The sequence below is a fragment of the Equus quagga genome, chromosome 8, assembly GCF_021613505.1.
Source record: "Equus quagga isolate Etosha38 chromosome 8, UCLA_HA_Equagga_1.0, whole genome shotgun sequence".
NCBI lineage: Eukaryota > Metazoa > Chordata > Mammalia > Perissodactyla > Equidae > Equus > Equus quagga.
In genome coordinates this window covers 2363102-2376823 of record NC_060274.1, presented here as the reverse complement: position 1 = coordinate 2376823, position 13722 = coordinate 2363102, and the positions used below count along the sequence as shown (strand labels likewise).

The 13722-nt window shown below is 45.8% G+C and overlaps 1 protein-coding gene across 7 annotated transcripts in view; it reads left to right on the top strand.

Annotated features, from left to right (window-relative positions):
• Positions 1–1308: 1308 nt before the first annotated feature.
• AFDN (afadin, adherens junction formation factor) overlaps positions 1309–13722 on the top strand; it is a 109815-nt gene continuing 97401 nt past the window's right edge. Inside the window, exons 1-4 of one of the 7 annotated variants that reach the window (XM_046670531.1) lie at positions 1309–1406; positions 6251–6446; positions 10405–10517; positions 12232–12392. In XM_046670531.1, the coding sequence (XP_046526487.1) occupies positions 1404–1406; positions 6251–6446; positions 10405–10517; positions 12232–12392 (473 nt within the window). In that variant the 5' untranslated portion in view covers positions 1309–1403. Of the gene's footprint in view, positions 1407–6250; positions 6447–10401; positions 10518–12228; positions 12393–13722 lie in introns of all 7 variants that reach the window. The other 6 variants (XM_046670535.1, XM_046670533.1, XM_046670534.1 and 3 more) reach the window with 6 other exon arrangements.

Genomic DNA, 13722 nt, shown 5'->3' with positions numbered 1-13722 from the left:
ATGCTTAGCTGCTGTGAGCAGACAGTCGCTCAGTAGTAATGTTGGCAGTTATAACGGAGGCATTTTTAAAAAAGTATGTGGGTTCGTTGGTTTTCACAGCAAGCTCTATTTTCTGGCGGAGAGTTGTGCTGTTTTATTTATAACGTTCAGGTGTTTAGGTACTGGACGGGTTTTGTTAGCGTCCATAAAAGGGGAGAGCTGCTTGTGTTCTCTGCGTGTGGGATATGTGTGTGTTTTATATCAGTTTTTTGGTCCAGAAAACTTGTGCTCTTCACTTAAAGATGACTTTTCCCCGTTTTCAGTGAATTTGGTCTTTCTCAGCTTTGGTGGACCAGCATCAAGAGGTGAGAAGTCCAGTAGTTGGCTCACACTGAGCAGGTGTGCATTGGGACGTGTTAAAGATTATGCCTTTATTTTCAGGCAAAAAATATTTAAGGGACTCACTGTGTTATAAAGACCAAATACGCAGTGCAGGCGTGGTGTCAACTTTAATGCATGAGGATGGCTGGGTCTGAGTCGTGCCTCTCAGATGTCAGTGTGCCCTTTGAGGTCCCACCGCAGAGAACAGTGCCCTGAGCAAGTCTGCGCCAGTCCTGTCCCTTCCTGCAGAGGGAGCAGGCTCAGAACAGCTAAGCTGAGTCACGGGAGAGCTGGGGTTTCACTGCCGCCTCCGTTAAGAGGTGACACTCTTCATCTCTCCACTGTGGTTATTATACAGCAGATCCATGTACTCAACTTTTACAGAAAACTCTTAAGGTTTGAGAAGTCAGACGATTGTATGGTGATGTCATTAGAAAGCATGGGGTTTGTAGGAGCTCCCAGCCCTAGGAATGGGGAGGGCAGGAGGGGTGGGCTCAACGCCGTGGGAAGAGTGAGCGCCAGCCTGGTGAAGATGTTTTGCAGTTCCTTCTTTTAAGCTTTCAGGAGTATTAGTAGTCTTTTAAAAGTTTTACATAATGCAATGCATATAATTTTAAAGAATATTCTTGAAGTACTAGCATTTAAAAAATAATGTTTATGCAAGTAAGATTCCAGAGACCTGTCTTCCAGCATTTCCTCTATCCTCTACCTGAACTGTTAACGGGCAGATGTTACTACTGTTTTAACAAAGTGAGTCAAGTAAAGGGCTCTTGTCCAGTTGATTGTTTTGTGTGCTAGTAACTTGTGTGTACGTGTATTTTGTGTGTTTTTTGAAGGCACAGCTGTATTTTTTCTTAACATTTTTGCCTATTTTAGAGGTCCCAGCATCAGGAGTAAATTGTGTGTGTGCGACCACGTGGTTGTTCTGTCTGCTGCTGTTTCCTCCGTGGGGAGCTGGCGTGGGGATTACCTGTTTGAAGTTAGCGTTGCTTTGCTCCAGGCTAGGAAATGGATTTCAAGAAAATGCTGAAGACGCCAGAAGAATGGTGAGTGGAGCAGAGCGTGGTTGGCCTGTTTACGTTTTAGCACAAGTGGTTCTGATTAGCTGGGGCAAAGGGAGATTGAGGTTGCCCTGAGGAGTTTTTGCTGGTTTGGATAAGAAGGCCAATTGTTTATCAATTTCGTTAATTAGTGAGATATTGTTACAATATTTAATAGAAAACCTCCATCTTTAATGCTTTGTTCCTTGCATTGGTTTTCTAGCAATTTCATAATATAGCCTTCTGTGTTTTTTTTTCTTTTTCGTCTATTCTTTCTGATAAACATTAAAATAATTTTGTTCCAGAGCTGTCATTAAATTGGCCCCAAGTAGTGTTCCATTTCTGTTCTAACCCCTAACCCCTAACCCTTAACTCCTAACCCCCACCCTCATCATTAGTGATCATGTTTCTGAGGGAAGAGTTTATGTCAGGGTAAGCATATACCTTGAGGAAAAAGAGAAACTTGTTTTCCTGTCAGGAAAAATGACCGTTAAGGAAAGGAAACAGTGATTCTTGGATTGCCCCTTCCCTCGCCTTGGTTGAGTCATTGCCGTCGACACCTTGGGCGGGGCTGTGCTGAGCAACGTGGTTTGAGCAGTTGCCGTCCCCCCTGCTCCAGACAGATTTGTTCTGAAAATACAGTGGAGCAAGCAAGCACTTTGCGCACACCGGAGGACCCGCGGCAGTGTGCTTATTGTAAATAGGGTGCGGTTGTGTCAGCCAGCACTAAGGAGGGAGGACTCCTTCTTTAAGGAAACGTTTGTCTCTGTAAGATCCGAACTGTATTGGCTGCAGCGTTATCGGAATCTTGTCCCTGTCGTCGAGACTTCCTGCCTGTTTATTACAAGTGCGGTTTTGTTTTCTAGAGTTCTTATCAGTTGAGAACAGACAGTTGCAACTGCAAGAGTCAGATACTGTTGTTGGAAGTTTGGGCTCAGATTTGTTTTAATTTTTATGCGTGAAGCTTTATATCAGAGAAGGAGAGAGGACCTAGAATAGTGAAGAGCCACATCTCAGAAGAGCCACAGCCTGTGGGAGGTACTGAAAGGACTCGGACTGTGGGTCACCTGCGTGTGCCTGTGGGTCACCTGCGTGTGCCTGTGGGTCACCTGCGTGTGCCGGGCGCTGGGAGCTGCTTTCCGTGGTTTGTTTACTCCTCAGCATGCCTGTCGTCGCCTTTTACGATTGAGGACATTGGAGCTCACCTAGATGTGAAATAGCTCACTCACAGGTGCAGCTGTCAGGTTGAAAGGCGGGTCTCTTTCTGTCCCGCTGCGCCCGCCCAGGCTTTCCCGTCGCTCGGGGACCGATCGGCGATGCCACTGATCAGTGCCCAGGCTTTCCCGTCGCTCGGGGACAGATCGGCGATGACACTGATCGGTGCCCAGGCTTTCCCGTCGCTCGGGGACAGATCGGCGATGCCACTGATCAGTGCCCAGGCTTTCCTGTCGCTCGGGGACAGATCGGCGATGACACTGATCGGTGCCAGCCGAGGTCAGCCTTGCCTTGCAGGCACTGGGGCCTTGAGAACACCTGTGTCTGAATGCCATGTGGCACATCACTGACCCCTCTGAGCTGACTTCTTCTTGTTTGTCCATCCATTTGTTTCTCCTGGCACTCTTCTTGTACCTGTTGTAAAGAAGAGAACCAGTGTCAGACTCCCTTTCCGTGACGCCGTGTCTGGAGGAGGGGCAGCAGCGTGTGGCGGGGTAGCAGCGTGTTTCTGGAGCCTGCTCCTGCCGTGCTGTGTGGCTGTCGCTGACGCACTTCATGACCTCTTTGGGCACCCGCACCGCACAGTGGAGTGGGGAGGATGATGGTACCTCACTCTTAGTTTGGGGAAGCAAATACTGAGCTCTCAGTCTCTGGCCCGGGGTAGCCGTTAGTCTAAGTTGTTCTAATGATGGTTTGTCAGGTTGGTCACTACGCGCCCCCATTTTAGGTTTAGGAATGTGATTTTATCAGTCTTCTCAGGTTTGATAAATTTCCGTGGACTTATTCATACCAGCCAAACTTGTGGTCGGCTGGAGAATTGAACAGGATGCTAATTTATTAATTTATTAAGGGAGAATTCTAGTGACAACCCTCCTTAGGTATTCCTCTGTGATGTTAAAGTAACCAAGCAAACTGAATTAATAGTTATTTCTTAACACTCATTTAGTGCAGATGAAGTCAAATCAAAGGCAGTTTTTCTAGGCTTCCTTATTTAGGCTTGATAGAACTTGGAGAACTGTGTCTGTAAAAACGTCACCAGCAGTCCTGTTACTTCTCTGTAGACGGGAGGCTGTGCTTGCTGGAGATGCCCAAGCTCCACCCTTGGGTGGACTTTTTCTTTTCAATTTATCTCAGCGTTTTCTGCAAGACCAGCGGCTGAACCACGTTAATAATGGAGGTTTCAGATTTGCAGTTTCCTGGGTGCCGTCTTGTCCTTCCTCTGCCTGCCTTCGTCACTTCAGCCTTGTTCCGCCCTGCGTGTTCTTGCCCAGTGGGGCCTGCCCTCCCGGCCACTGATGCTGTGTTCCTTTCTTTACTAGCTGCTAGTTTAAGGATTTGTCGACAGTTCTCAGAGAAACGGATACTTTCCTTCTTTGGGATCCGTAGGTGCATCTAGCTGTTTTATTCTCATCACAAATGATGGAAAACTACTCTGTTAGCAAAACGATTGAGCACTGTGCAGGTGAGCTTGCCATTTGGGTTAACTTGTTCCATAAGGGGGAGCCTTTGGCAGAGCCAGGGTAGTTTTGCCGATTAATATTTGAGACTGTTAGGTGTGATGTGGAGATGACTTCATGGTGGTCGTGGTGAAAGTACCAGAATCCTGGGATAAAAGCATGACTCCCATAATAAAATCTTACGTTGACGTACCTAAGTTAGACAGTGATTTTTGTTTTCTAAAGCGCTGTCTTAGGAGGTGTGGAGGAGGTGGATGGGGAGGGTAAGCCTGAAGTGGAGGTGCCAGAATGATTGCAGAGGGCACTTAGTGCACGTTCGCTGTTCCTGGTATTAACTAGGACTCGCATAGGTTGTGTGCAGGAGCATCTCTCACGTGCATCGTTACTCCTAATGGTTTCGGCGTTGCCGGACTAACGTGGAGCTGGAGGCATTTAGAAAGGGTATCAGTTTAACTGTTTTTGCTGCTTGACCCGGGCCAGATGAAGAGGCAGTTCATAGAATTTTGGGACCGAGCAGGACCCCTCCTAACACAGCTCCCCTTTGCTAACCCCTAACCCTTCTCAGCTCTCAGTGCCGTAACCGTGGCCTCACTTCGCCCAGACTGTGTTCGGTGGTGTCTGTCTGTCACACCCGCTCCCTCATCCTGTCCTTCCTTGGGCGGTGGGAGCCGGGAGGGCCTTCCATGTGGTCAGCTGGAGTCTGGGCAAACATGGGACGCTTCGGGGCTGGACCTGTGCCGCCTTGTCTCATGTTCTGGCTTAATTTCCGTATGGTGTATACAGTTGGTTCCATTCTAATATCCCATTTTCCCTACTTTTTTCCAAATACACACTTGTTAGGCCGCAGTTATCAGTGAGGACTAGGCTGGTGCATGGGGGAGCGTGGAGAAGGCCGCACTGCCAAGGGCTCTGGGCGGCACGGTGGAGACCCGCATCAGAGAGGACAGAAAGCCGCCACAGACACTGAGGGGCAGCCTGGTGGGCTTGGTCCTCAAGATTCTGGGTGGGCTCTGGGTCTGTTTGGAAGATGGCACCACTCCTGTCTTCCGCAGCCTTCAGGTGGGAGGATGAGAGAGGGAAGAATCGAGGGGGACTGCAGGTGGGGAACTGGATCTTTGCCAGTGCTGCTGGTGCAGAGGGTGACCTGGCCATTAGAAAGGGGCCTCGGAATTTTGTGGAGAGCTGTGCTTGTTTCTGTGTTCAAGGAAATTACGGGGTATATAGAAACTCTGGACCTCACCCCCTGACGTCCCCAGGTAAAGTGTACCCAGCAAACAAACAACGTTCTCCCAGGTACAGTGGTTCCCAAACTGTGGGGTGTGAGCCACTGGGTCTGTGCTTATAGCAGAGGGCCTGAACACTCACATAAGTTTTAAACGGTATTTTAATTGATTAAAAGGAAAAAAAGGAAATAATGGGAAAGAGCATCCCGCAGTTGCATGGGCTTCAGCCTGTCTTATAGTGGTATTCCTTTGGTTGGAATTCCACTGTACTTTTCTCAGAAGTAAGGTTTTGAGAAAAATCTAAATTGGGTTCATTGATTTTGGGCAGGTAGTTCCTTTTGAAAATGAGTTAGAGTTGTATTCTGAAGTGTTAGATTCATCACGCTCGTAGTAGGCTGGGGCTGGCGTTTCCCTCGGGCTTCTCGTGCAGTGTCGCGCAGTCTCTGTAGCCTCAGGGCCGGACAGGCCTCAGGGACAGAGGCACAGGCTTGCAAGGTCATGCATCTGGATTTTGACTCTGCATTTGCTGCAGAGCTGCTTGAGCAGAATACTCAAACTTTGTGAGTTTTAATGACCAAGTCTTGAAAATAAGGTTCAATGATAGTATCTACTTGATGGGTTGTCAGAAAGACATGATAAAATGGTGCATGTCAAGGAGTGGCTGGCGCTTGCTGAAGACTCAGTAAGTGCTGGTTGTTGTTAACGTCAGCTGCTCTGCAGCCCGCGCCTCGTGCCTGAGACGGGTCGGGCAGAGCAGTTGTAAATAACTTGTCCTGAGCCTCCTGATTAAATTTGAAGTCTAAACTCTCATCTCTTGGTTTCTGTCTCAGATGTTTATGGTAATGAAACATTTTTAATAAGTGGTGAGTACACTTTTTCATTTATTATTGTTATAGAAAGTGAATCTTTTTAGAATGTTGTTTTTCTAAAGCTGTATCATTTTGGTTTCTTTCAGGATTTGGAGTTCCATGGAGTGATGAGATTTTATTTTCAAGATAAAGCTGCTGGAAACTTTGCGACAAAGTGTATCCGGGTCTCTAGTACGGCCACCACTCAAGACGTCATCGAGACGCTCGCAGAGAAGTTCCGGCCTGACATGCGAATGCTGTCTTCTCCCAAGTACTCGCTCTATGAGGTGCATGTCAGCGGAGGTCAGTGTGGGCAGCCGGGGCTACTGGGGCGTCCTCATCTCGGTCAGTGTGGGCAGCTGGGGCTGCTGGGGCGTCCTCATCTCGTGCATGGGCAGCTTCCCAACAGCCGCTTGGCCCGGGGGCGTTTCTGTCACAGTCACAGACGGCCCTGCTTTACTACTGGTTTCCTCTTTCTTTGTCTGCAGGGGCAGGGGAAGCACATGACAGGTTGGCAGAGTTTTGTGTGTCTGGGAAATGTTCTTGTAAGTTCCTAGCCCATGCATTTGTTGGAAGTTGGAATGAAATACATTAATTTTACGTATGATTATTTCTCCAAAGCATGGCGTTTCATAATTAAAATTATCCGACGGAGCTGGATGTCACATACATTGATGATGTGCTACTTGCTTTTGGAGAAATATTTCGTATAACTCTTATGTGTAGATGATAATACTACAATTACTTGTAACACAGTTAAATATTATGGGTATGAATCATCAGTCTTACTTTAATTTTGTAATGTGAAACTGTATTTTCATTCTTTGGGAATAATCATGGTATCTTGAGGAAACTCTTATGTAGTTAGTAATTTCTTCTTGTTTTAATATTAGAAGTTTCAGGAAATTTCATACATCTATATCAAATAGCAATTTAAAATTAGGCTGATGAGAAATGTAGAAATTCGTAAAATTTTTTATGAGTGCTTTGGAAATGTTGAGTCATCTGTGAAAAAAAATATAAATGCCAATTACTGCAGCAAATAAAGGATTATGTATCACACAGACCCCGTGGAATACCTGCTAATTCCATCCGCAAATCCTTTTTGAACGTAGTTTATTTTTCTTCAGAAATACAGCTTTTAGGGGCCGGCCCTGTGGCCTAGTGGTCAAGCTCGGCACACTCCGCTCAGCAGCCTGGGTTTGCAGGTTTGGATCCCAGGTGTAGCCCTACACCACTCGTCAGCCATGCTGTGGCAGCACCTCACATATAAAATAAAGGAAGACTGGCACAGATGTTAGCTCACGGCTAATCTTCCTCAGCAAAAAAAATAAAATAAAAATCGCAGCTTTCTTTCTTTCTACATTTGAAATTGGATTAAAGTTTTTGTAGTGTGTGGAATTCAGGTGTGACCCAACACTTTTTTCCCCAGTAATATATAAGGTAGGCTATATTTGCTTATTACCCTTTTAAGATTATGAGGCGTCACCTACATAAAAATACTGAAACTGAATTTGACAAGAGAAGACAGCCTCCATTTTGAATCATTTTTCTGAGGTTGAATTTTTTTCTTTACCTTAAAATCGTAAATAGGTTACAAAGAGGAAGAAAATCTCTCTCACTTCCATCCTTCTTTCTGTCTGCACTCTTTTTTTGCAGGGGAAGATTTGTCCTGAGCCAGTGTCTGTCACCAGTCTTCTTTATTTTTTCCTCCCCAAAGCCCCAGTGCGTGGTTGTATATTGTAGTTGTAAGTCCTTCTAGTTCTCCTGTGTGAGCTGCGGCCACAGTGTGGCTGCTGACAGACCAGGAAACGAACCCGGGCTGCTGAAGCCGTGGGAGTGCCAAACTTTAACCACTAGGCCATCAGAGCTGACTCGTGTCTCTGTCTGTACTTTTTGGTCATTTGAATACCACCAAGTGAAATCTTGGGAAAACCTGTAATATTGAAATCTGAAATCTAAAAATGGAGTGACTTTGATGTTTTAAAGGAACCTTTTTCCTTGAAATTTTTGCTACTAGATTTGTTTTTAACTAAAAAGTAAAATATATGCCTGGTGAGGGGACAGAAACACAAGAAGAGCGTGTGAGGGAGGCGGGAATGGTCTCTGCCCTCCCTCCTGAGGGGAGCACTGTGGGCAGTCTGGCTGTACCTTCCACAGCTTCGTGCTCAGAGCAGTGCTTCCACCTGTGCCTCCACGGTGAGGACAGCCCTACTGTGCAGGGTCTCAGTCTTTTCCAGGTCACAGAACCCGTAGTGTGTCAGTGATTGATTGATTTTTGGTGAGGAAGATTGGCCCTGAGCTGACATCTGTGCCAGTCTTCCTCTGTTTTGTATGTGGGATGCCGCCACACTGTGGCTTGATGAGCGACGTGTAGGTCTGCAAACCCTGGGCTGCCGAAGCGGAGCACGCAAACCCAAGCACTCTGCCACTGGCACCCCCAGGCCAAAGGAGATAACTAACAGTTCATTTCATTGAGTAGTTAGATTCAGAAAAGTTAGTATTTATGTTCTAACAACTTGTTGGATGTTTGGAAAAATAGTGTGATAAAATGAAAGGAAAACTAAAATTTCCCTTGCGTTCTTACTCATAATTACTCCCTGTGGGGGCGGGTGTGCCTCCTGGGCCCTGCCCAGCTCCCGGATTGGAGGCAGCGTCCTCATCTCCTGTCCACACTGGTTTTGGGGCAGTGCCTGTGGTCTTCTACGGCACCGAGGAAAACCCAGCTTGACGCTGACACAGGGATGATGCACGGTCTTGTGCCGACTCCGGGCGGCCTGGAGGTAGCGAGTCCGGCCGCATCTGGCAGGTGCAACTTGTTCCTCTGAAAATTTAATATGCTCCACAGGGAGCACTGTGGGCACCCCACCCGTATTTGTGAGCCAGGCAGCTCTCGTGGGCTGCGTTCCGGACCCCACCCCGTGCTTCCTGCTCCAGGGAAACTCCACTCTTACCCTTTTTGTACATTAGCATTCCTTGTGTGAAAGCAATTGGAAAAATAAAAAGCATTCTGCTATTTAAAAAAAAAGCGTGAGAACCACTGAGGCAGAAGAGATCTTAAAGTGTGACCTTGTGGTGGGACCCTGACTATATTTACATTCTGTAGGTGGGCACACATCCTTTAGGACAGCCCACCCTTGGTTTTGTGTTACTTTTATGATTTAGACTTGTTTTTAATATTAGTTCTCTAAAAAAATACACTATGAAGGATTTTGCTCTAGTACAAATTTTGCAACATGAGCAATTTGGTAATTTTGGTTTGTAGCAGGAATTTCAGACTTCTTGATCCAATCTCTAATTTATTACTCTGATTTTCATTTCTCATATTTTCAGTTGATAAAATAATAATTAGGAAGTTGTTATTCTTATATTCTGATAATATCATTGTTCATCTGGTTTTATTATAAGCCTCTGTAAGTCGATTTGTCTTTAAATTCGTCCTCTTAGTTCTTGGGTCCTTTACCACGGTAATTCTTCAGCTGCCGCCTGTCTTAGCTACCCTCGTTTTGGCTCATCCTGTGTACAGTTGCCTGGCTAACCTCTGCCACCTGTCGGCTTCTAGTAGGGGGTCGGGCCGTGGGGCTCTCAGGAGTCGCTCTGGTCAGTGTGCCAGCGGCTCGGTAGGTTTCTGATAAGTAAGGAAGGCAGACGCTCAGCTGAGCAGTTGATGGTACAAAGGAAAGCAGACGGGGCTCTGCTGGGGAAGGGGTGTGCGGCTGAGGAGGGGGAGTTCTGAAGACAGAGAGCAGATGCCCAGAGACAGAGGACAGCCCTCGCTCCCGAGCCTCATGGTGGTGGCTCCTTGCCCTCTCTCCACAGCGTGTGGCGTCAGTAAGAAGCAGAGTCTGCTGGGCGTCCTGGGAACTTGGGTGTCACAGTAACTTTATTCCCTTGTTTCCAGTTGCATATAAGAGAATTTGATTTACAGATATAGGCTTATAGCAAAGCCTGTATATTTTTTTTCCTAGTTCATGGGTATTTCTGTTATTTTCCTGATTAGATTCTAAATGTTAGGAGGAAATTGTCCCTGGTCAGTATTTGGCACTGAATACAGGGTAGTGTACATACAGAAGCAACAAAATACTGAATTAATTGTTCAAACTGTCGCTTAACAGCTTGAATTACGTGTCGGTTTCTCAGTTACGGCTTGAGGTACTAAGGTATTCTATGTCTGTAAAATTAAATGTCTAGCAGAATGCTCTGTTAGCTTAGTGCCATTAAATAACCGTGCTGTTTGTTTTTGTTTTATGTTTTGAAGAAGAAAGAAGATTGGATGTAGATGAGAAACCCCTAGTTGTACAGTTGAATTGGAATAAAGATGATCGAGAGGGCCGATTTGTCCTTAAGAATGAGAACGACGCCTTTCCTCCTAAGGTAGGAACCCCGTCTGCACGGATGTTGCTCCGGCCCGTCTCACTGGTCCGCGGGAGGCTGGCGGTGGGCTGGAGGTGCTCACTCTCTTTTTCACTCCTCTTCCTAAACTCTTGTTTTATCCTCGTCCTCCCATAAGCTAGTTTAAAAGCGGCCCAGCTTCTCCCTGCTTCATCCTCTGTTTCACTGAATAACCCCAAATACTGCTCCTGGTCTTTTCAAAGAAGAGTCACGTAAGCTTTTGTTGTTAAGAGATTTGATGAGCAAGTAATCAGCTCCACTTTGTTTTTCCAAGTTATAAAGTCAAAGTATGTTTTAATAAGAATCAGAAGGGAAAAGTAAAACTTTACTATTTATGTGTGAACTTTCAGATACAACTTAATAAGGCCCATTTCAGACCTTTTTTGTATTATACGTGCAAGGTTAGAGATGAGGAAACGGCCTGGGTTTCCTTGGATGACGAAGTAGGGCAATTCTCAGACATTCCCAGTGTAGGGTGCCTGGAATTCTGTGCCACTGTTCCTATGTGGAATTGATGAGAGATTGGTATAACTTGAAAATAGCCATTACTCTGTGTTAAATCAAATGACATGTGATGCTGGATTTCAGTATTGACAATGATAGCAAATACAAAGGTTAAGAATATTTTGAGAAAAATCTTCTATTTAATTTTTCCCCCCACACATTGGGAAAAGAGTGCCATTGTTGTCTGTGGCAGCAGAGAGATGTTCGTTTTGTGTGTGTGATGTCTGTGCCCCGTGTTGCTGAGTCTGGGACGCACAGAGTGTGTTCCTGGCCCCTCACTGCTCTCTAGTGAGCTGTTGCGTTTGCAGCAAATATAGAGTAAGAGTGGATAGCTGTTTTTTGGGGTTTTCCCTACTGTTCATGTTTTATTTCTGTACCACGATTTCGGCTGCTGTGCTTTTCTGTGGGCCACAGCTTCTCGGGGACGCACGTTAGCACTCTTCTCAGGCTCAGGACGGAGCTGAGGCAGCTAGTACGCAAGTGGAGATGCTGACTTGTAAAGCAGAAGGTGGTTTTCCTTCCCAGTAAAATAATCATTATTTCTTATTTTTCTTGATTCTTTATCAGTCAGCCTATTAAGTTATATTAAAAGTAATTTGTCTCTGTGTCATCTGCTAGCAGGCTATGTTATAAATTAAGAATAAGCAAGCAAACATATTAAGCAAGATCTGGAAGAGAAATCGGAGGTTTTTGCACAAACGCAGTGCTTATAACTTTGCTTCATAAAAGCTAATTTATTATGGCTACTCTTAACATTTCTTTTAAAGTCAAGAAAACATCTGTAAAGTAGATAATGATTGAAATTCTTAGTTATTTCCATATTTTTATTAGATTCCTTTTATTCAAATTATGTAAATTACTTGGATTACTTATCGAAAATTAGATTTCCTGATTCCCCCTGCAGTTTTCTTACTGAGTTTGGTGTTTTGTTTGCTTGCCTGCAGTTTTGGGTTGAGGTAAAGTTTACATGCAGTGAACTGCTCAGATCTTGCATGTGCAGTTCATTCAGTTTGATAAACAGGTCGTGTAACTGTCAGCGCGGTGGAGGTGAGAACACTTCCTTCACCCGGCTTCCCTGTCCTGGCTGCCCGGTTTCCCTGTGGCCTGTGCGATGGGGTCAGCTTGGCCGCAGGCACCTTGTTGTGATTCTGCCTAGTTGCCAGCGTAGTGACAGTGTCGCTTTTATCAGAAGGCTCAAAGTAACGGACCTGAGAAGCAGGAGAAAGAAGGTGTCATCCAGAACTTCAAGAGAACTCTCTCAAAGAAGGAGAAGAAGGAGAAAAAGAAGAGAGAAAAAGAAGCAATGAGACAGGCGTCTGATAAAGATGATAGACCTTTCCAAGGGGATGACATGTAAGTTAATTTTGGAAATATTCCTGTTTCTGTGCTTTAAACCAAGTGTTGTTAATGCCGCAGACCCCGTCAAATTACTAGGTGACTTAGGCAAAGGCGAACGTCAGCTGAGAGGTTAGTTGGGGTGCAGTCCTGCTCCTGTGTCGAGGGCGGCTGGGGAGTCTCCCTGAGCAGGACTTCTTGTTGGCAGTACCTGTGCTTGCTCCTCTTCAGTAAGCCAACTGCCGAACAGTGTTGTTTTCACTGAGTGCACCGTTGATGTCGGTGTTCTCTCCATCTTCTCCTGGCCTTTGCTGTCTGTTCTTTTGGTTCTTCAGGCAGCAGTGGTTTCTTATGTTCCACAGATAGGCTCAACACCTGATCCAAGGCTGGCAGGGCCAGCGAGAAAGGCAGCCCTCCCTTTTAGGGTTCAAATGTAGCCTCTAGTTCATGCCAGTCCCACCACCTCCCGTTCCTTGCTCTGTGGCACCAGCCCTGTCGTACATGTACTTACCTGTCCAAAGTTCTCTGGGCTTCTGACCCCAGAGCTGAGGGAATAAGGGAAATGGTTAGAACAGAAACCAGACGTTAGAAGCAGCCGGCTTTCCCGCCTTACATTGGAGTCTCCAGCTCTGAAGGTCAGCCTCGTCGGTTTTCAGCTTAGTTTGTTCAGTTTTCACGTGCCTGCTCCTAGGCCTCTTACCCGCCTTGGTGTTGACCGCGTAGTATTCCACGTGCTGCCTTTCTGTGCTGAAGTCATCTGCTCTCAGTTTAGAAGGTCAGAGTGTATGGATTTGTGAAAGGGAAAGGGGTCCCCTATCACCACGTGAGCCCCAGGGGAGCCATAGTTTGTGTTCACTGCAGAAATCTGTGCACTTTGTTTGGGTAGAGTTTTTAAATAGAAATATAATCAAAGTCTTTTGAAACTAGTACTTTTCACATGACATTTTTCCACTAAAATATATATATGTTACATATATGTATTCACAAGTATATGTAAATTTTCACAAAAAATATGTATTAAGTAATTTAAATGTGTGGTATTCTGTCATACAGTTTTTCCATAGTTTTTGTAGCCGGCCCCTTTTCATGTGCTTGTAGGTAGTTTACAGGTTCTTTTGGCATTGTAAATAATACTCTGGTCAGTCTCCCTGTTCTACAACTTTGGGGACTCATCTGATTACTTCCTCAGCAGCTATGCTAGAAAAATGGCTCAGCGACACCTCGGGATGCTGCCATGGCCGGGCTGCCCCTAGGAAAGTCTCGCACAGCCCGCCAGCCCTCTCGTTGCCTCCCAGCCTGAGAATTCTTGGGTGTTACAGACAGTCTACTGTCTCTGCAGTGCAGAGTA